This window comes from Dermacentor silvarum, chromosome 8, assembly GCF_013339745.2.
Source record: "Dermacentor silvarum isolate Dsil-2018 chromosome 8, BIME_Dsil_1.4, whole genome shotgun sequence".
NCBI classification, from domain to species: domain Eukaryota; kingdom Metazoa; phylum Arthropoda; class Arachnida; order Ixodida; family Ixodidae; genus Dermacentor; species Dermacentor silvarum.
Genome location: NC_051161.1, coordinates 21,724,360 through 21,744,661, shown reverse-complemented (window position 1 = coordinate 21,744,661; position 20,302 = coordinate 21,724,360). Strand labels below are relative to the sequence as shown.

The 20,302-nt window shown below is 45.3% G+C and overlaps 1 protein-coding gene across 1 annotated transcript; it reads left to right on the top strand.

Moving 5' to 3' along the window:
• The first annotated feature begins 28 nt into the window (after positions 1–28).
• On the top strand, positions 29–11,942 carry LOC125947516 (uncharacterized). Its single transcript, XM_049672385.1, has 8 exons — positions 29–44; positions 1,625–1,735; positions 2,603–2,691; positions 4,984–5,097; positions 5,887–6,084; positions 7,459–7,491; positions 8,632–8,685; positions 11,892–11,942. Exons 1-8 carry the CDS (start codon positions 29–31, stop codon positions 11,940–11,942), a joined length of 666 nt encoding a protein of 221 aa, XP_049528342.1.
• Positions 11,943–20,302: the final 8,360 nt, after the last annotated feature.

Sequence of the window (20,302 nt, the reverse complement as noted above, 5' to 3'; positions counted from 1 at the left end):
CGCAGCGCCTCATCGCTAAGTGTTTCCCATGGGAGAGCGTTCAGGTATGTTACTTCGTTCTGTTTTAATATGTAGTACGACTTTTTGGGAACCAGCTGGTTCAAAACCTGAGCACGAATGATATGTCTCTAAGGCTTTCTCGGCCACGATTTTGTAGCGATGCCTTATGACTTATTCTATTCTAGTCTTATCATCCACCGCTCACGGCCGGCTGATCCCATTGATAACGCGAGCGGACTGTCGCTCTGACCACTGACAAAGCGCGATAAGCGCGAAAAGGCATTATTACCGGAAAGGCATCGCTACAGAATACCGGCCCTGAGCCTGTTCTCAGTAACTGAAATTATCATGTATACATGCTTGTCATATCAACTAAGTGCACTTGTCCATTGATAATGTGAGCGAAGTTGTATGTTAACTTTGTACTCGTACTCAAGGAGGTTGAATGGCCAAAGGTGTGTCAAAATCGCACTTGTTACACGTAGGATCATAGCTAGAATTTCGATTTATACACTTTGAAGTTGTAGATTTCCTTATATAAGGCAGTTTGTTTGATGATACATGAATACACATGATTGTCATGGTGCTGAGGTAAAATGCGTTGACGTGAGACAAATGACTGATGAACGAGGAAACACGCAAGCAAGTTGGACGTTTCCATGCAACAAAGTGCCGCTTACGTGCTTTGTTCTTCTCTTGGATTTCAGAGGTTTCATGACATGTGCACAGTCACTTTGAGGCAGAGCGCCATTTTTACAGTCAGTTTGTCTGGTAAGTTGGCACAGGTGGTGATGTGTTACTTCCTTGTATTATCACGGAATAGCGGCTCTGCCCTTTGATAATTCTTTATAGTGATATTTGCCCAGATGACATAGAGACAACATAAAAAGTAAGGTGCATTTGTCTGTGCACGGGGATCAAATGTTCTCAATTTATGCGTTTGCCTTTTTTCCATCGATCAATTCATCCGCGTCCAGCTTCGACATGAAACTCCTGCTGACGATATCTTTGTTCAGAATAGAAATGTTCCGTGTCCATATTCTTGGACGTGAGACCAACTCATGTGTCATCAAGGAAAGTTTGTAATCGCGCACTTGTGACCATCGTTGCTGGAATACCGATTAAATGTTACCTCTCATGTTTGATCAACATATAGAAGTTGAAGTTATTGATCAGCGGTTTTCAGTTTATGCTTGTTTCGTTCGTCTTCCTGTCTTCGTAGCTGGCGCGACGAAATTGGTGCCAGCAATAAAAACACCAAGCCTTGCGTGCGCTTGACTTTACATTTAAATTAAATGCTGACCGATTCGGACCAGAAAGATCATCGGCCACTATCTATCTGTGTCATCAGCCATCAGATACGGGTTAACAGACTCGGAACACTCAGCTGTAATTTCTTCTCGAAGGGCGCATGCATCATTCATTAGATTGTGATCTAATCCAAACGAAGCGAAACTCGCTTATACTAGGCTCCAAAGGTCAGCACCGTAAGTAGCAGTGCCCCGTTATCGTCCAAACCACGGGAAGGACGTTATGGTAGCCGAAAACATTAACTCACCTTACGCACACGAAAGTAGACTAGCGCGAATGATAAATTTGAGTTGCGCTGTCTTGTGCTTCGCAGCTCATAAACGGCAGCAACGTGGTCATCGTGGTGGTGCCCGAAGCCAAGGTGTTCTTGCAAAGCCAGCAGTGGTTCCTTACATTCCGGACGTACACAACGTGAGCTGGCTGGGTACGTTGCTCGAGCGCTGCTTGTCGATGCCTGAGGTGCGGGTTGCAGCTCGTTTTTTTTTTTCTTCGATTGTTGGTGTTTCCAACTATTCTGTCCAGAAAATCCGAAACCACTGGTGGGAAGTGGTGACGGATGGGAACGATCAGTCAGTCGGATGGTCTTGATATAGCCCGGCTAAAAGGACAAAGCTTGGAATTACTGACCAGAAAGCAGTAGTAGATGCAGGTGTCGCAGCATGCACATGCATGGCCGTAGGAGCTGAGCTGGATTGGATAACGCAAGGTTTCGTAGCCCGCTTACTAGCTGTTCGTGCTATATTAGAATGTGAAGGAAGCTTAGATAGTGAAAGGATGTAGCGTAGCTGGCACTCGTCGTCGAAGAGGTGCCGGTGTCATGCGCCACAACAACACCTTTTTCCGCCTTCTTGATTATGGTTGCTTGAAGCGCGAATTCCGACTTCGTTTGTACTTCCATATTCCGGCGCACTGGCGGGCTGCTCCGTTACCAAGTTTTGGTCACATGAGTACCCTCCATCTGAACTTACACTTCATGACAGAGTGGAAAGATACAGTATAGTCAGCGGCAACCATAAGAATGCAGTGCCAAATACACCGCTGTCCAATAAGAAATTGTATAGATGCGCCAGATAATTACATTAGCTCTTTGCCGTGATGTCACGGCAGAGGTGAACAACTTTCTCGGGAACTACGTTTCGGAGTGCCAAAGCACCGAGAACAGGTGCTATGTGGTTTTGCGCGCAGAGCTTGTGATGAATTCTTAGGTTGTCACCGAATTTAGCTGACTTCAATATTTAAACACAACCCCAAACGACGACAGCGCTAAATTTACAATTTTTCTCCCGTGCAGTGAGCCAAAATTCGTCGGAGTACATCACGGTTGGACTGGCTGGTGCAAGCATGTTTTTCGACTTGCTCATGTTTGGTGGTTGCATCACTGTGAGTCATAGTTGCAGTGTGTATGGTTGTATTACTTTGTCGGTAAATGCGTTTTTCGTGTTTTTTTTTGTTTTTTTTTGTACGTTTGGAAGTGAGCATGCGTTCTTGAGTCGTATGTAATCCACGTAAACTTGTTTTTGGGGCAACTCGCGGGTATAGGGGCTCGAATTTCAGGCTTTAGGGCGAGAAACTTAGGGAAGGTGGTCACCACTACAAATTTATCAGTTAGATTTCAGCACGTACGCGCACACAAAGAAAAGAAAGTTTTGGGGCATTTTCAAGCTCCAAGTATTTTATTACATATTTAGTGATGTAACTGTGCCATTGCAGCTATAGCCATACACTTATTTCATGGTAATGAATTACTCTTATATGTTTTCCTGAGGCTGATTTTTTGGAGTGTCCAGGAATGATGGTTACCATTTGTATATAGTTATGTGTGTGTGTGTGTGTGTGTGTGTGTGTGTGTGTGCGTGCGTGCGTGCTGCGTGCGCGCAAGGTACCACGATATTGTTGAATTCACAACGCAGTGCTACTGCTACTACTACTACTACTACACAGCAAGTGCTACTCTTCTACACAATACAACGTCTTCCCTCTTTCATGCTGGAAACAGCGCGTTGAGGAGAGCGTGTGTCTTGCTTCGCTTTTCTTGACCAGCGGGTAAATGCTAAAAAATTAAGTTTTGGGGTTTTACGTGCCAGAACCACGATATGATTATGAGGCACTTCGTAGTGGGGGACTCCAGAATAATTTGGACCACCTGGGGTTCTTTAACTTGCACCTGAATCTAAGTACACTGGGTGTTTTCGCATTTCGCCCCCATCGAATGCGGACCTCTGTGGCCAGGATTTGATCCCGCGACCTCTTGCTTAGCAGCCCAACACCATAGCCACCAAGCAACCACGGCGGTTGGGTAAATGCTAGCTCGCCGAAACTGATCCTGAAGAGGCGAAAATTTCCCTCTTTATTCTAGAGTTGTCGTACCTGAGAGTCCTGTGCTTTTGAAGGAATTGTGCGACAGTTTTGAACATCGAATAAAAGTGACCTAGTATGGAGTCTCTATTTCGGTAGCCTAGATTAGCCAGAGAGGCGCAGAGCGTAGGGGATTTTTTTTTTTTTGACAGTGCAGTTAATCGAAATGTGGTATGCGTTTTTGAACTCCCCGCGTCGAAAGTGGCGCGCGGAATCATATACGTGTCCCTCCTTTTTTGTTTCACGCCTATAACCGGGTTTCATTACTGCATTAGCGCGTTCCTTGAATTCATTAGGCCTTGTACATTCATAATTGGCGTATACGTAGTGAAAAACAATATATCATATTTTGCCTTTAGTATCCTCTGAGCTAAACTGCTCAAGCTGGCGCTACGCTTGCATAGCGCCTGACCGCTTGCATAGGGCAGTAGCCTCTTGAGCACTTACTGCCATGCTATATTATTAACACCGCATAACCCACCCATTGTGCTCACAACTTGCGTATTCGAAGAATGTTCCTCAAGGAAACCGAACAGATCGAGCAGTTATGTGAAAATATGTGCGCGCTGCTGAGATAAGTTTTGAAAATAGCTAGAGAGGTTAGCGGAGCGAAAGGTTTGGCATGCTAGATGTAGGTTTAATATATCACAAGTGATGAAAGTGAATGAAAAAAATTAAGAAAAACGCACCCACATCCACTCGCACACAACTCGGAAATGTAGACAACCGTGACCACAATAAAATGAACAAAGTCGGAAATTAAGCTTTTTGGCACGACCAATAAACAAAATGCTAAGCGCACACTCTGCTTGACATTAAAAAAAGAAAACAAAACAGCAACTGATATTTTAGAAATATATGTAGTAAATTTTTCACAGGAATGAACAATATATTTCTTTTTGCTCACTACTGTAATTGAAGGATTTTTTTATGCGCTGTTCCTCGCATTCTACCTTTATGCGAACTTTCCACAGTGTTAGTCTGACATTGCCTCCTCATATGTATTGTAGATGTTATTAGTATTGTACATGTTATTACATTCGATGTATTGTTTTGTTATATTATGTACCCCACTCCCCTCTGTAAATGTATGTGCGCTTGAGGGTGAAATAAATAAATAAATAAATAAATAAATAATAAATAAATAAATAATGAATGAATGAATGAATGAATGAATGAATGAATGAATGAATGAATGAATGAACAACGCCGCTTAAGAGCACAATGGTCAGTGTTTGTACCGTTAAGCCGACGGTCTTAAACGGCCTACCATATTCTGCCATATAGCATTAATGCGAACACGTCTTACGAACGCAGAAGACTCCGCAAATGCTGGACGCCGGATGCCTGTGGCACTACTTCGATTTGGGCGCCGACCTTATCGTCGGCTTCGTGTCAGCCAATTACTCGCCGCCCATTATCGTCATCAACGTAAGTTCGGACACCTCTTCGGCATCTCTGGGTTGCTTCCATCGGGTGTTCCCTCGAAGGAACAAACTTAAAAGAGGCCCGGAATGCCGCTATATCGCAAAATGTCGGGAAACATGCGCGGTTGTTGCATAGATTTGGAGAAGTTATCTTTTCCTGTCCCCGTGGGGCATTGATTCGATACCGTGATATGCCTGGCAGACTTGCCCCGCAGTGCCGAATACGCTGCCTTGGCGAGCAACACTTTAGTTTGCCTGTTATTCCCCGAGTGTTTGTGCTTTTTGCTTGTGTGTGCCGTTGTGTGTCATGTGTCACGCTTAACTGGTCATCTGCAGTCGCATGCTCTATAGGTGCATGGCAGGACAAATATAACCGACACACACTAAATAATGTTTCTCTTGGCACACAATCTGAAACTATTGATCGTGCAAGGAAACAACAACAACAAAAAAACTTATTTATGTCTGGAAACGAATGACTTCAGGTGTTGTAACTTGAGGCATGCGTACTTGGAAACTGGCGTCCGCACATTAGCTGTGCAACGTGGGACCACTTCTGCGCGGAAGCTTTAGGCACCGATTATTTATTCCAATCTTGCGCAATGACTTCGTACAAACGTTTACTTCATTCTTCGGCAGAACAGCCAGGTATAAATTGAAAAAAGAACAAAAAAGAGACTTTTGCCTGGAAATTGAAAATACTGTTATAGCTTCGGCGATCGAAGCAGTGAATACCGAAGCTGTTCCTTGCCTGGACTTGCATGAGAGTAAGACTCGCGCCTTGTGCGTTCAGAAAACCGTCGTCGTGCAACTGCCGAAACAGCCACCGGGGCCCGTTGGACCATCTATCTGCGCGGGACTGGCCCTGTGTCCTGACGCCACGAATGTTCTCGATGCAGCGAACGCTGTGCTTGACGATAGCGCCGCGAAGCAGCTGTCCGCTGCCGTCAGCAGCCACCGGGCAACAGAGGTGGCGTCGGCAGTCAACCAGGTACGTTTCTTATTGTTGCGCTGTTGTTATCATCAGAATTATTTACTGTAACCGTGCTCAATCGAATTCATATAAAAACAATCGGATTCATATACATAAAGCCCGCCCGCGGGGCTGTATCTTGGAAGCCATCTACGGCGGGGGCAGAGTGGAACTGCCTCCATGTTCTTTCGCGGATAAGATCGCGCTGACGCGAGCGCCGGCACAAAGCTCAATTAGCTCGTTGTTGCTGCCGCGCTGACTCACTCCAGCGTTTTGACAGCGAGTTTCCGCGGCCATCGAGAGAGATGCGTTCATGTTTGCTTGTGCGCGCGTGACATCATGCTTATTAATTTAGTTAGTGTGCCTATGTTTACAAGTTTATACGGCCGATAAAACTACCATCCTTACTTTGTATAGCTGTCCACTAATTCACTATCGCAATCGATGCTTCGTCTTTCGGGCGAAACTGCGACTTTTTTCTCTGTAAAATGCGTTCCCAGAAGATGTCCTATAATTTCGAAGTATACGACCCGCCGCGGTGGCTTAGCGGCTATGGTGTCGCGCAGCGAAGCACGAGGTCGCCGGATCAAGTATCCCGGCCGCGGCAGCCGCATTTCGATGGGAGCGAAATGCAAAAACGGCTGTGTCCCGTGCATTTGGGGCACGTTAAAGATAGCCTGGTGGTGAAAATTAATGCGGAGTCCTCCACTACGGCGTGTCTCATAATCAAGTCGTGGTTTCGGCGCGTAAAACCCCAGAATTCAATTCAATGTTAATGTGGAGGTACTTTCATGAAAATGATAGCTGCGGGATTTTGGTGCGCATGTTTCAGCAAGGATCGAATGACATCATGTTAACAGAGCTATCGTGCGGCAGATAAAACGATAGCGCTCCTGTCGTGGGCATATGCTTCGTATCCGTATCCGTGTTTCGCATCCCGGGCTACGGGTGGCTGTCGGGCCCCCATGTTTTCTTGCGGCAGTGGTGACGCAGTGAAACTTGCTCTAGGACTGATCGATTGTAGTAGGCCACCGTGAGAAAAGAATGCGTATACATGAAAGATGTGCAGTGGGTAGGCAACCGTTGATTCAGGCGAAACATTGAAGTCACGCTTGTAATCTTTTACGTAAGCTTTAACATAATTAAAGCTGGATGATCCGTAGCGCCATCGGTTCTGCGGTGACGACGAGGCCGATGTTACGACGAGGCCGATATTAGAACATGTCCAAAGGCCGGATGAACTGATCGCCATCTCAGTCGATGCTCAGACCTTGCCTTCCCGCGATATACATGACGGCTCATCGCTCTCAGCCACCGTAGTCCGGCCCTTTAAAGCATTCTGTGAGATTGCTTGCCCAGTGCTGTAATGTTTTCTTTCGTTTTGCCTCGCAGGAGAATCCGTACAAGATTCTTCTAGAGCCACCCGTAAGTATTATAGCCCCGACAGTACTATACATACCACACGTGCTATTACTAGCTATACTACACTTGCTATACATAAGTATATATCAATGTCCTGAAGGTGTTATTAGTGAGGAGCCCCTAAGGGGTCTTAACATGACAAATGTATGCAGTGTGCAGAACAAATGAGCGACGACGTTCTGCTCCCACAAAACACACACATATTTCTATCATTTCTATCTTGAAGCCCCTGATTTTGAGCAAGCCAATACAGAAGAGGAGTGTATCGTGTTCAAAAAATTGAAATCACGCCTCCAGTAAAAGCGATGGCGCTCGCTTCACACTTACGCTGTAGAATTGTCGTTAGTACATCATGCATGGGTGATGTTTTCGTAGACTTTCTATTGCTTGGAGGTCACTTGCGATCAGTTCGCTTATTTAAGGGGAATGGATTTGCTATATTAGTCGAATTAGCCCTAAAACATCCAATCACTTCTCGTGTCAATCAATCAATTAATCAATCGACTAATTAAATAATTATTGAACGGATGCATTAATTAATTATATAGGTAAACAATCGTTTGAAGAATTCATTGAGTGACTCAGCCGCATTTGCGTATTTGGATTACTTCAGTGTATATTCTTGCTTCCTGAGCCTTTTCATCGGTGGAGTATTCAGGTGTCATTGCCAATAAATGACCCAACAATTTTAGCGCATTAGACTTTAAAAACATAAGAAAATAAACTGACAGGCAGCGCACTCTGTGAAGCTTGTTACGAAGCTGTGAAGCTTGTGAAGCTGTTAAGCACCCACAATATGCTCTTTTTCTTTACACCAACTTTCGGGAAATTCACATCCACTCTGGCCTTCGTTTTTCCAATTCGGCGAGTGCGTGAACAGAGGTTGTCGGCCAAGCGGCTAAGATGTCGAAATATACGACATAATGTGATGTGGTTTAGGTTTTTTTATTCAGACTATGGACGGGAATACAAGACGATATACTCGACCAGTAAAAAAAAAAAAAAAAAAGAAAGAAAAAAAGAAGGCCTTGGTACATTTTTCTACGGATATGCGTTTTTGTGTCCCAAATGAATTGTTATTTGGCAAGTGACGACTACACGCGAGCAGCTCATTCTTTCCGCTTTACCTTTTTTATTTGGCAGACTGTGCGGCAGTTCCTGCACTTTCCCTACGTTTTAATCAGGGCCTTTGTTAAGGTGAGAGAAAACTGGCGCTTTGATTACTGTCTTGCACACATTATTCGCGTCGGCCTAAAGAGTACACGTCATTTACTTAAAGTAAACTGAGCGTATAGTTCTGAAATACAAATCTATCATGGTATACGTACCGCTGTGGTGTAAAAAGAACGACCTCAATGTCGTTGGTTCGACCCGGGCCGCAGCGGCCGCGTTTAAATAGGTGCGAAATGCAAAAAAAAAAAAAAAAAAAGAAAGAAAGAGCGCTCTACTTAGCTCCACGAGCACATTAGAAAACCCCAGGTGGTCTAAATTAATCCGGAGTACCCCACTACAGCGTACCTCATAATCTTATCGTGGTTTTGGCACGTAGAATTCTAGAATATAATTTTATTGTAAATATAACGTCACGCTTAGACACGAGAGCTCAAGAGTAGCACATGCGCATTTGAGCTAGTAAACGTTTGTCAGGAAACTATATCTTATTTGCCTTCAGTGCGCGTAATCAGCCCCTTTAGGTAACTAACAGGCTTGCACGTTACCTTATGTAGCGTCTTCTATAGACGGTCATCGCTCCCATTGCAAAACACGCTTTTCAAGCAGCACTATCGCGCCAAGCTTCGTCGGCGTCCTTCCTTAAACGTATGGGCTGTCAGCAGTCCTTGATAATGCAGTCGCGTGGTGTGGAGGTCTGTAGGCTAGCACATCGAACCCGTTTTCCAGTACACTTTGGTGCAGTAGCGTGAACACCCATAAGCGGCAGCATAGCTCTCGGATCCTGGTTTCGTGACGTCATTAACCTGCTGTATGAGTTCGGGCAGCTTTTGTTGCTAAACATGTTCTTTGTGGTCGAAATAAATTTATGATGCCATTGTTGAGAATGATGGTTTGTTGTACGAGTTAGCATTCCATTCTTTGATGCAGGCAGCGCAAAAAAAAAAAGGGAAGAAAAATTAATGCGACAGAAAGGAAGACGGACACAGCGCTGACTGTCAAGTGAGGTTTTTAATTAAATAACAGAAATCGGGGGGGGGGGGGAATAAAAAATAAAAAAAATATTAAAAATCCTGAGCTTGTGTAGTTCAAACCCTGCTCAAATCCTGTGCTTAATGTAGATCCAATCCTGGTCAAGTTCTCCGCTTGTGTAGTTCAAATCCAGCGCTAATGCAGCTCCACTAACGTGGAACCTGGGGAAGTGCGAAGCAGTGATGGACCGGTGTTTCCCTTATTTTATTCTTGCGCTATATATCCTTGCACAAGTGAGGAGGAATCGGTTGCGCTATTCTTGCACAAGTGATCGCACCCTCTCTTGCGCTGCGCTGGTACCAGACTGGCGTTTCGGAAGCAATTTTCACGAGTTTCTGCTAATTCCCGCATATACCTGGCTCATACCCGCATATGCCGGTATGTGTCACACGTGATTTTATTATCGTTAATAGTGACTTAACCGACGAACATGTGATGTTATTGATGTCATGACCTATCAGTCATGTTAGTTACACATTGGTACCCTTCCATGCCAATTTTGGTGTATACCAAGTGAACGAGACGCTATTTTTCGGCAGATCTTATTTTTGGGCGTGACCACGACGACATGACATCACATTAGACGCCCACAGCCAGGGCCCCTAAAGTGCTTCGCACTTAAAACGCTCAGTTGATAATAGCGCTATGCCCGTCTTCCTTTCTATCGCATTTTCACCGCTGGATGCCACAAGAAGCCATCCTTGAGCGATTATATCTTATTTGTTCCAACAGTATAACGGGTGTCTATGGAAACAAAAGTTCGCCTCTCAGCTAGTACGCTTTGATCGGGAAACAATATTTTGTTTGGTTTCGTTTTGCTTAGTCAGATGCTTGCGCGCCACAGGATGTAGCTGCAAGAGATGATTCCCGTCTGATTGTAGTTTGACCCGCTTTCGGCACCATCACTGTATGGAATACAGGTTGAGAAATCTGGAGTTCTTAGTATCCGTGCGAACTAACACCATTATCATGTATTCAGTTTCAACCCTCAATTAAACTCAATTTATCAAATTCTGGGGATTTACGTGCCAAAACCACGATCTGATTATGAGGCACGTCGTAGTGGGGGGCTCCGGTTTAATTTCGGCCACCTGGGATTCTTTAACCTGCACCTAAATCTACTAGAGCTCACTGAAATCTGCTGGCATTGAACAACTCGAGCGTCTGTAACACTAAATAAATGAAAGGGGCTTGAAGAGGACTTTTAGCAGCTCTCCATCTGCATTAAGTCTGATTTGACTTGACTCGAACACACTCGAAAGTTGCCTGTGTGAAAGGGCGTACGCAGCGCAGCGTTCCGCTGAGTATGAGATGCAGGGTTTGGCGACATTCGTCTGGTTGGGTAGATTTATGCCAAAGGGAAGTACGCCGACCAAGAAGGTGTTGTAAATAAGTATTAGAGGCTTGCGAACAAGACTTCTGTGTGGGAGCTGATACTTCCGATACGTCCAATACCACGTTCCTGGTCGACGTCCTTCCTTTTTTTTTTCTTATTTTGACATGTATCAACTAAGTATACTGGTGGAGTGCGTGAGCCCACCGGGAAATTGAGTTCGTTTTTGTTGTATCAGCGTCCGGAAATTTAACCAGAACCGTAGAGATTTGGTTCGGCATGACGGACGAGCAGCGATAACCACTGCATGGCGTCGGCCATGCGCTAGAGATTGCGTGATGATGGAAATGTTGCTACATCCGTATTTTACAATGAAGCCTTAGCTGTCTGTCGAACGCGAGGGGCCGTTCATGCTTGGCAAACGCGCACTGCGCTATAGGAAAAAAAAAAGTCGCACCTTTCGAGGCTTGTCTTGTCCTCAAACAATTATTATCACTCATCTTGTGCTCATTTCCTTCCTTTTAACGCTGCGCTCCCGCTACTTTCAGGTCATGAGCGGCCCGGTCGTCTCAGCTTGACATATAGCGCTTCTGACAAGAAAGTGATGAGTGCTAAAGAGAATCGACGCAAGATAGGCGACGGTTGTTGTTTGAGGACAAGGTATAGGGGCCAAAGAATGCAAATAAACATTAATAAATTAGAGTACGCTTTTCGATGGGCGTCCTCTAAGCAGTCTCGAACGCTGCACACCACCTGCGAAAAATACGAATCGTGGAGGAGACTCAAACATTGAGCGCATACACTGATAACGATTGTTTGTGTAAAGCTGATGTTCCAAAGCTCAGGTGCGTATTTCTTTCTCTTCCAGTGCCAGATGCTGGGAATGTACGGCAAATTTGTCCGTCATTACAAGAAATGACGCGCAGAGGACTGTCACATATGTTTTTTTTTTTTAGAGAAACTCGTCATATTATTTGTTTGTTCTAGCACAGCATTTGCGACGACTGATAGTGCATCGCGCTTTCTTATCATTTTATTGCTATACCTTCATAAAGTTTCGTTACGGCTTCGTTTATTCACCGTGTTCTCTTTTATACTTTCATGCGTATTCTCAAACGGCCCTCGACTCAAAGCTCTTCCTCCACTCAGCCGAATTGAGCACAGCGCCGCCTTTCGACTGAAAAGGGCGTTACGATTCTCACGCCATAAGCTCCTGTATACGCTGAAGAACTGTTATGGAGCGAATTAAAGTCCAGTGACCACTTCTGTCGAGGCGCGGCGCTGTAATCCACTGCCTTGAGTCGAGGCATGAGGGCTGGTTTGAACGTTCTAGAATACGTGGGCTAAATTATCGAATGAATGGGAGTTTATTAATTCGATAAGAAATGGCGACAATCAATAAATTGTTCTAGTGATTATAGAAAGGGGAAGGTTTGTGGAGCAGGAAAGTTTGAAACACCTGGGATAATACGGCGTGCATAATAAGCGTGAGCCGCTTAGTGCTGTTATGAGTAGAATTGACTGTATTTCAATAAGTCCAGTTTTATTAACGCAGCAAACCTTTACGAAGCGCACAAATGTGTTCAAAATTCTTTTAAAAAATGAAGTACGTGTTACCGAGCAGCGTTATTCACAGGCGACAATGAACTCAATATGAACTCAACGCTTGGTTAGCAGAGTGGCTAGCAGCTTATGGTAAAGGCTATACTCGACTATACTGAACATAAATGGCCCAAAGCCCGAACTGATATATTCGTTCTAGTTATTTATTGATATGCATTGTGAGACGACATTAGCGCTATTGAGTGCTGACTACTTCAGTTGACACTTTCTTTGGTGATTTCCACACGTTCCTGTAACGCCAAAATAAGACAAGACGGCACGTGGAAAGCGGTAGCTGTGAGTCACTTTATTTTTCTTCTGGTTCGGCGAAGTTCTAAGCTGACATGCCGATGTCGTGGTGCGAGTATTTGAGCATGGTATTGAGAATGCGATTCCGCAAAATTTGCCTCGAAAGTACTAACAATTACGGAATCAAGAACACAAGAAAAACGCAACGTTTCAGTATAAGTAGTCAAGTTGATTTTGTTTAGAATGATAAAAAAAAGAAAAAAAAAGAAAAAAAAAGAAAAATCGGACGCCATCTGTGGCAACCGGGCGAGCTGGTAGCTTCGGGGACAAGAGTGTCACAGTTAGCGTGTGCCTCTTTCAAAACTTATCGAAAGCACCAGATAATCATTGTAGGCGTTCTTAATCACACGCGAAAGCTCGTCATACTCTCAGAATTAAAACTGCAAGTTAAGTTGAGCGCCACAGTGCTGTAATTTACGCGTTGTATTGATCATTTCAGTCATTATGAAGCGTTTATTTCTTTCTGCTTTTCTGTTTCTCTGAAAGCGGACTTGTGAAGCAGTCAAAACACAATAAACCCGAGTTTCACCGCAGTATATTTACATCTTTATACTCGCTGAAGCCATCGTAGCGACCTGCCACGTAGTCAACATCGTCCACATGTTAAATTAGGGTGTTCAGTTTTATCTCAATCTTCGTAAAATCAACTGTATTGAACGCATAATTGTGGTCATATATGTCGATCGTTGTGTCAAATTAGTTGTAATCTGAAAACTCGAGAAAAGTACTCTTATTTTATGACAAGTTGGAGCAGTAACTTTGGGAGAGACGTCGTCAAGATGAGAGAGAACTTTGAAATGCCCTGACAGCGGTGGGCTTCATAGTTAAAGTAGTGAACATTGGACCAGGTTAAACCCCAACAAAGTTGTGAAGATGTTAGTTTATACAGCGTTTGCATTTTTTTTCTGCCTATGTTATTAAAGACTGTGTAACTATACTGACCCTGTGCAGAAATAGTGAGGCCGTACTCAATTAAGGTTCTTGCAAAGATCAATCAACCTTTGCAGCCGTCTCCTTTCACTCTGCTCTTACTGGAAGCAACGTGATGCCTTGCACGGGATCTGTAAATAAGTGCGACGTCCGCTGAAGGCGATCAATCATACAAAGGGGATAACCGGATACACGACCCCTTCAGGGACGAAGCGTCGACGAAAACAACTTTGCATCAACATGTTTTCTTTGTAATCGTCCGTAACCTTACTGAAGTGTCAGCCAAAGTGACTGCCACCTTCGGCCTATACGTTCAAAACTTGAAAGGAGTTAGTTTTGCTTACAATGATATTACTTTGCTTTAAGAGCATTAGATTCGCAGATAGCGTCAGTGAATAAGATAAGCAAGGTTTTGTTTGTGGCACGTGCGGTGAAAGCATGAAAATTTAAGGCATGTAAATTGCTAGCTGAAGGTTAGTCATTTATGCGACACTTAATCAATACAAAACGAAGCTAATTAGCTGTCACTGGTGTATGCAGTATTTATTACTTTGCGCTAGCCTATTCGTTCCGTAGATTAACTTATTCATTGGTGTATACGTGCTTGCTGCGTCGTTCTTCGTTTGCAATATTTGAAATTGTTTGTTGTTACGGCAAGTACTTGATGCGCATTCGGTTTTCCGTTATTGATCATAGCCCTCTGATTTTCCTTTATATTGAACATGTTCTATTGGGAATCACGTAAACGGCTGAACAGGCGGTTATTACGAGGGATAATGAAACGGAGCAAATGTGTCGATTGAAATTTACTTCTTTTTTTTAACCGTCTTCTAAGAAAGTTTGCCACGATCAGGTGACGAGACAGTCATGCAATTCCAGAAATTATATTTTTTTTTTGTGTAAGAGAATACCAGAGATTGGCTGACAGAAAGTTGTAAAGAGTGTCTTTAGACTATGCTCTGTTCCCTTTTTTTTCTCCCTATAAAAGCCAAATTATTTGTTGACAATGCCTCAGCGAGCATGTTTCAACGCGTTCGCGTTGATCCACTGCTTCCAGTGTAGCGTTTCGACGGCGACAGCTGACAAGGCGCGCAGAGCAGCCCGCACGACAACCAACTCCACAGCTCCTACCGTTCTCTCTTCTATCTCATATCTTGCACTCGTCAAGCGTGCGACCGACAAAGCGTTGCTGTCTCCGAATGCCCGCCACCGTATCTCCTTCATCTCTTCTTTTGAAGACCTCTCGTGTCACCGGTTGCATTCCTGAAGGCTTCTGCTCAAAGACAAAGGCGGTTCCGTCTCGTAACACAGAAGCTGTATACAGCTGGCTTCCGCTTGCGAGGTGTCAGAGGCACGCTTGTTACAAGCGGACCGTCGACGACGACCATTTCGAACAACGCCGAGGGCTGTTGTCATAAGAGCGTCACCCTCCCCTACCCCTCTCCCGCCATCCCCCCTCTTCCTCTTTTTCGTTGTGTGTCGGATTGCCGACGACCTAATATACGCGCCCCGGGCGGCGTTGACGAGACGGATGATCTCTCCGCATTGCCCGGATTAGAACCTGTCACGACGAGCGAATGGCGGCGTAGGTGTGCGACAGATGGCGTCTGCGCTCGGCTCTGACCTCTCTCCACTTAGACTGTTTACTTCCGCCAGCTTCTCTGGAACCTCAAGCGAGTCTTGAGGCCGGAACTTCGCGCGTACCTTTACACTCTTCGATTTTGTTAGGTGCCTGTTGACGTAATGGTTAACGCCTCCGAACGGCGCATGAACGGCGCGAAATGAAAGGCGCATGATTGCACAATAGATAATTTAATATTATGTAATTTTATTACAGCCCCCTTCTAATCCCAATCCCATCCCCCCCCCCCCCCCCCCCCAAAAAAAAAAAGAAAAAAAAAGGCGTTGCGTAAGATGCAGGTCTGAAATAACTCGTAACAGAACTTCATTTACAACGATTAGCAGTTAGAGTTGAGCTTAAAGACTTCGTTGAGCTGGTGGCGGCAATGACGTGGTGAAGAAGGCTGTTCCAATTCTCGTTATTTGCATACGTCACCTTTGGTTTCGACCACGGGGAGAATGAAATTGGAAATATACGCTACGACCATATATGCCAGACTGCAGTTGCCACATTGTGGTTTCTATGGTGGTTTCTGTTTTTTTTCCCCTTTCTGGCTACTTTCTGGAGTCTCCTTTCTGGCCATGACAGATGCTAGAAACCTGTGTAACCTCAAAATGTTCTCCCGTCAGGATGTGGTTCTTTAAAAGCTGCAACGAGCAGCGATATCTCGGTAGCGAAACTTATTTCTACACATGATTATATAAATAGCTATTTTTAGTCCGCAACATGGAAGGCGTAAACGCATCCGCTGTGGTGGCGCAGTGGCTATGGCGTTGCGCTGCTAAGCCCGAGGTCGCGGGATCGAATCCCGGCCGCAGCGGCCATATTTTGATGGGAACGAAATGCCAAAACGACCGTGTACCTTGCATTGTGGGCGCGTCAAAGAACCCCAAGTGGTCAAAATTAACTCGGAGTCCTGCATTACGGCGTGCTCATAATCATATATTGGTTTTGGTACGTTAAACGTCAGAAATTAATTGGAAGGTGTAAACGCATGGTACACGCTGGTCGTTTGCTCAACCACCGTGTTTTTCTTTGTTCTGTTTCAACTTGAGTCACCTCCAACAGAGCGTCACAAATTTTAGTGAAAAACGAACGAACGAACGAGAAATCGGTATATACATACATATAAGTGGTATTTTCACGGACAGCACATTACAAACATATAGCACTGGGATGGGAGATTTATCGACAGCGATGTGGCTGTTTGCCATAACTATCTGTTGACAAAATACACGTGTAAACATATAGGAAAATCTTTTAGAAGAAAATAGACAATCTGATTAAAGCAGCGCAATCGCGCATGATGGAGGCAAGACTAAAGTTTCTATGAAGCAAGAAATACTAGAACTCTTCTAAATCGGTGCATTTGTCTGCAAGATAAAAATTGTAGACGCAGGCCTAATCGAACGTGAAATTTGGAATATTATTAACGTTGCGACTTTAGTCATAATTGCTGCTTTCACAACATCCTCGTAGGGTGATTTTTTTCAGGGAGGCGCTTAAATTCCTCCGCTTGTTCTGCAGTGGTGTGTGTGTTTCTCTGCGTGTCTTTGTTTAGTCGCATTGTTTCAGCTTAATTCTCAAGGCAAGCCAACTAGCCCTCACCACGATGTTAATAAAGATGTCATATTTTTTTACTTCTTAACATGTTTTAATTACCCTTAAGACCATAAGGCATTACGAAAAAAGCATGGTTAACAGCAGACTTGAAGTTGTTAGAATCCAGGATGAAGAGCGATGGAAGCAGAAAGGTTGTTGCAGTCGACGCTTGTCCTAGGGATGAAAGAGTCGCTAAACAAGTTGGCATGGCAATTGGGCACTTCTACCTTGAAGCTTTGTCTGACCTAGATGAATGTAGATGGGGGCAAAAGAAATTGCTTCTTTCAAAACAGCGTTTCAATTATGAATATTATCATTATAAATAGACAGAGGCGGGAAAACTTACGACGCTTTGAAAGATCGTACAGGTTTAAACTGATCTTCATCGGAATGACACTGGCATTACTCGAGTAATTGGATAGCAATGAAACGTGTGGCTCAATTATGAGTGCTTTCAAGTGTGTTGGATAAAATATGTTGGATAAAAATCGCGAAGCTTGAAATGGCAAACCCATTCGCTATCAAAGTGCTACTGACTTTTAGGTTGTCATCATCATCATCATCGTCGTCATCAAAGCGCCGGAGCTTCTCAATTCGTCGCGAAATTTACAGCAGCCGACTAAACGAGGGAGACATTATCTTTTTCACAACAAATAATATATGACGGAATGGAGCACCAAATTTCAGAGGTGAAGGTCTCGGAATCGACTGCGCGGCTGCCTTTCTCTCATTCTTTGTAGGCGTTGTCTGTTATCATCGCGTTTCTGTAGACAATTAGGCAATGAAGAACCAGTGAAAATGAAGTAGGATGTAGGCGTACGTGTGTGGTGGAAGGAGGCTGACTATTCCAGGAAAACGGCCGAATAAACTCTAACTTTGTCTGTGTCCATATTCAAACTCCACGGTCCTACTATGTGCGAGGCAGTGCGGACACTAAAACGGAACGAAATGCCCGGCACAGGTGAGGAGGGCAATGGCAACGAACTCTATAGCGCGACCCCCACCTACGCGTCAGGTTACGCGCCGCACGCGCCTCCGGACAACAACCAATGCCGCCACGCAGGCCGGGTGGTGCTGCTACAGGGGCGACAACCTGTGCCGCTATAACAACGCGCGCGTCGACGTGCGCGGCATGCCCGGCGCGCGCGCGCTGAAAACGCGTCCCTTTGTTCCGCGTCGCCGGACAGGACTCTGGGGCGAGCGGCTAGCTAGCGAGAGCGCTCGACTACCGCCTGCCGGAAGCTTTCCGCCGGAAACGTCCCTCCCAGCCTGCCGCGGCACACCCCGCTGAGAAACAGCACGATCGGCGGCGCGGCTCGGTGCGACGAGCGGCTTATTTCGGAGCGACGTTTTCGGGCGCTACTGGCCCGACGAGCCATTAGCGGGGGTGATGTAATGCCGCCTTATTGTATACACGGTTTGTTCGAGGGACCGCAGCGCAGTAGTCCGAAGGACGGGTGATCTCTTTTTCAACGGGCCGCATCGGCATATTTCTTGGATGCGTATAACGCTGGAAGCGGGCGGCGCCTAAGCGCAGGCTTGTTTTTAAGATATAAACGCATCTGCTAGCGACGGTCATTGCACTGTAAAGTGGCGCGGCCCCATGCAATATATTTCGGGCGTACTTTCGGCTTGGCGCCGCCCGGTGCCGATGGTCCCGTTTCACGCAGCGTTAAAATAGCGTCATCCTCGCGCTAACATTATGGTCTTATAGCGTACCAGGGATGCATACGATTTAGCCAGTACAGATAAAGAAACAACCTTTTATGTCTACAGCCCGGTCATCATCACGCCAGGTGATGGCGCGCCGGAAATACGACCGAAATGTGCCGATAATGCGTTTCATGCAGTTCTCACTCGCAAGGAACGTAACTTAACTCCAACAGTGCTTCCCATTTGAACCGAAGTACTGCGGAAACCTTCGAGTAATCCAAATATGGCCCAGTATCAAGCGAGTGTTCGGAACTTCGTCCTTGAAATTGCCAGGTGGAACGCGTGGGATTGTTCAGCTCATCTCCGCAATGCAGCGTGGAAGTGGATCGTGTATAATCAGGAATATAGTTGTGCAACTGTTGATTGCCTTTCTTCGAGAGTCAGAGTTTGGTCAACGTCTGGTGACGCCCACTTGCTAAGAACGTACAAGATAGGCAGGCTAAGCACACCAGGCTAACGCCACCTGTACGCCGCCGCCGCCACCACCACCACCGCCACCACAACAACAGCATTGGCCGAATGTGGGAAGCCTCAGCCACGAGCCAATCTTGCCACAAGGAGACTAGCCGCGATGGTGACAAGTCCTTTTGTCAAAACGTTGGCTTCTCCTGTCCGGCGGCCAGTTTTGGAAATGACCCGGCTTGGGCACGGCGTACCATGTATAGACTCCCACGTACATACGTGAGTAATGCGACATCGGTAAACCGGCCGGATCCTTCGCATACAAGCTCGTTATCCCTCGTGCGCGCATATTCGCGCGGAGGTCACGCAGGCACGTGTGTCCCGGACATCTGCAAGGCCTTGGCACGGTTCACAAGCTGTGAGGAATGATCGTTGAGAAACGATGGAGGGTTGGCAAGAGGAGGCACGCGGAGAAATACCGTTAGGTTACGTTATACGGAGCGCGATGTGCACTGATTCTCGTCGCTTTGTCTTTGCATAGTCATTCGTTTCCTCCTCCTCTTTGTCAAGCACGAAAGACAAATGAATGAAACGATATGGCAAATTTCTTACGCGCGAAACTCGTTAGGCCCAGCCGACTGCAGATGCGCACTCGTAGCTTCTTCAAAATCTGAAGAAATACAGTTGAGTAGGACACCTTGAGGGGCTAGCAATTGGTTAATTTCAACGATTGGTAACTAAGCGAGCAAGCCGGTAAAATGACAACACACAAGGAGGAACACGAAGAAAGCTTAACTTCCTGCATGTTCCTTCTTGTGTGTTGTCCCTTCCCCGGCTTGCGCAATTAGTTAGCAGTCGTTAAAGGAATATTTATTATTTTATTTATTTACAAGAAACCCCTAAAGGCCCTCACAACGAGGGTATTGCATAGGGGGTGGCAAAAATTACATGACACACTAGGAAAGTGCGATAAATGAATAGGCAACAAGAATGAAAATTTGACGGAACAACAACACTCAATGAAACATAATGGAAAAACAACATTTTTTTAATTGCGCAGCGTCGTGTCGATGCCAACCCCCTTGCACGCACTCAATGCA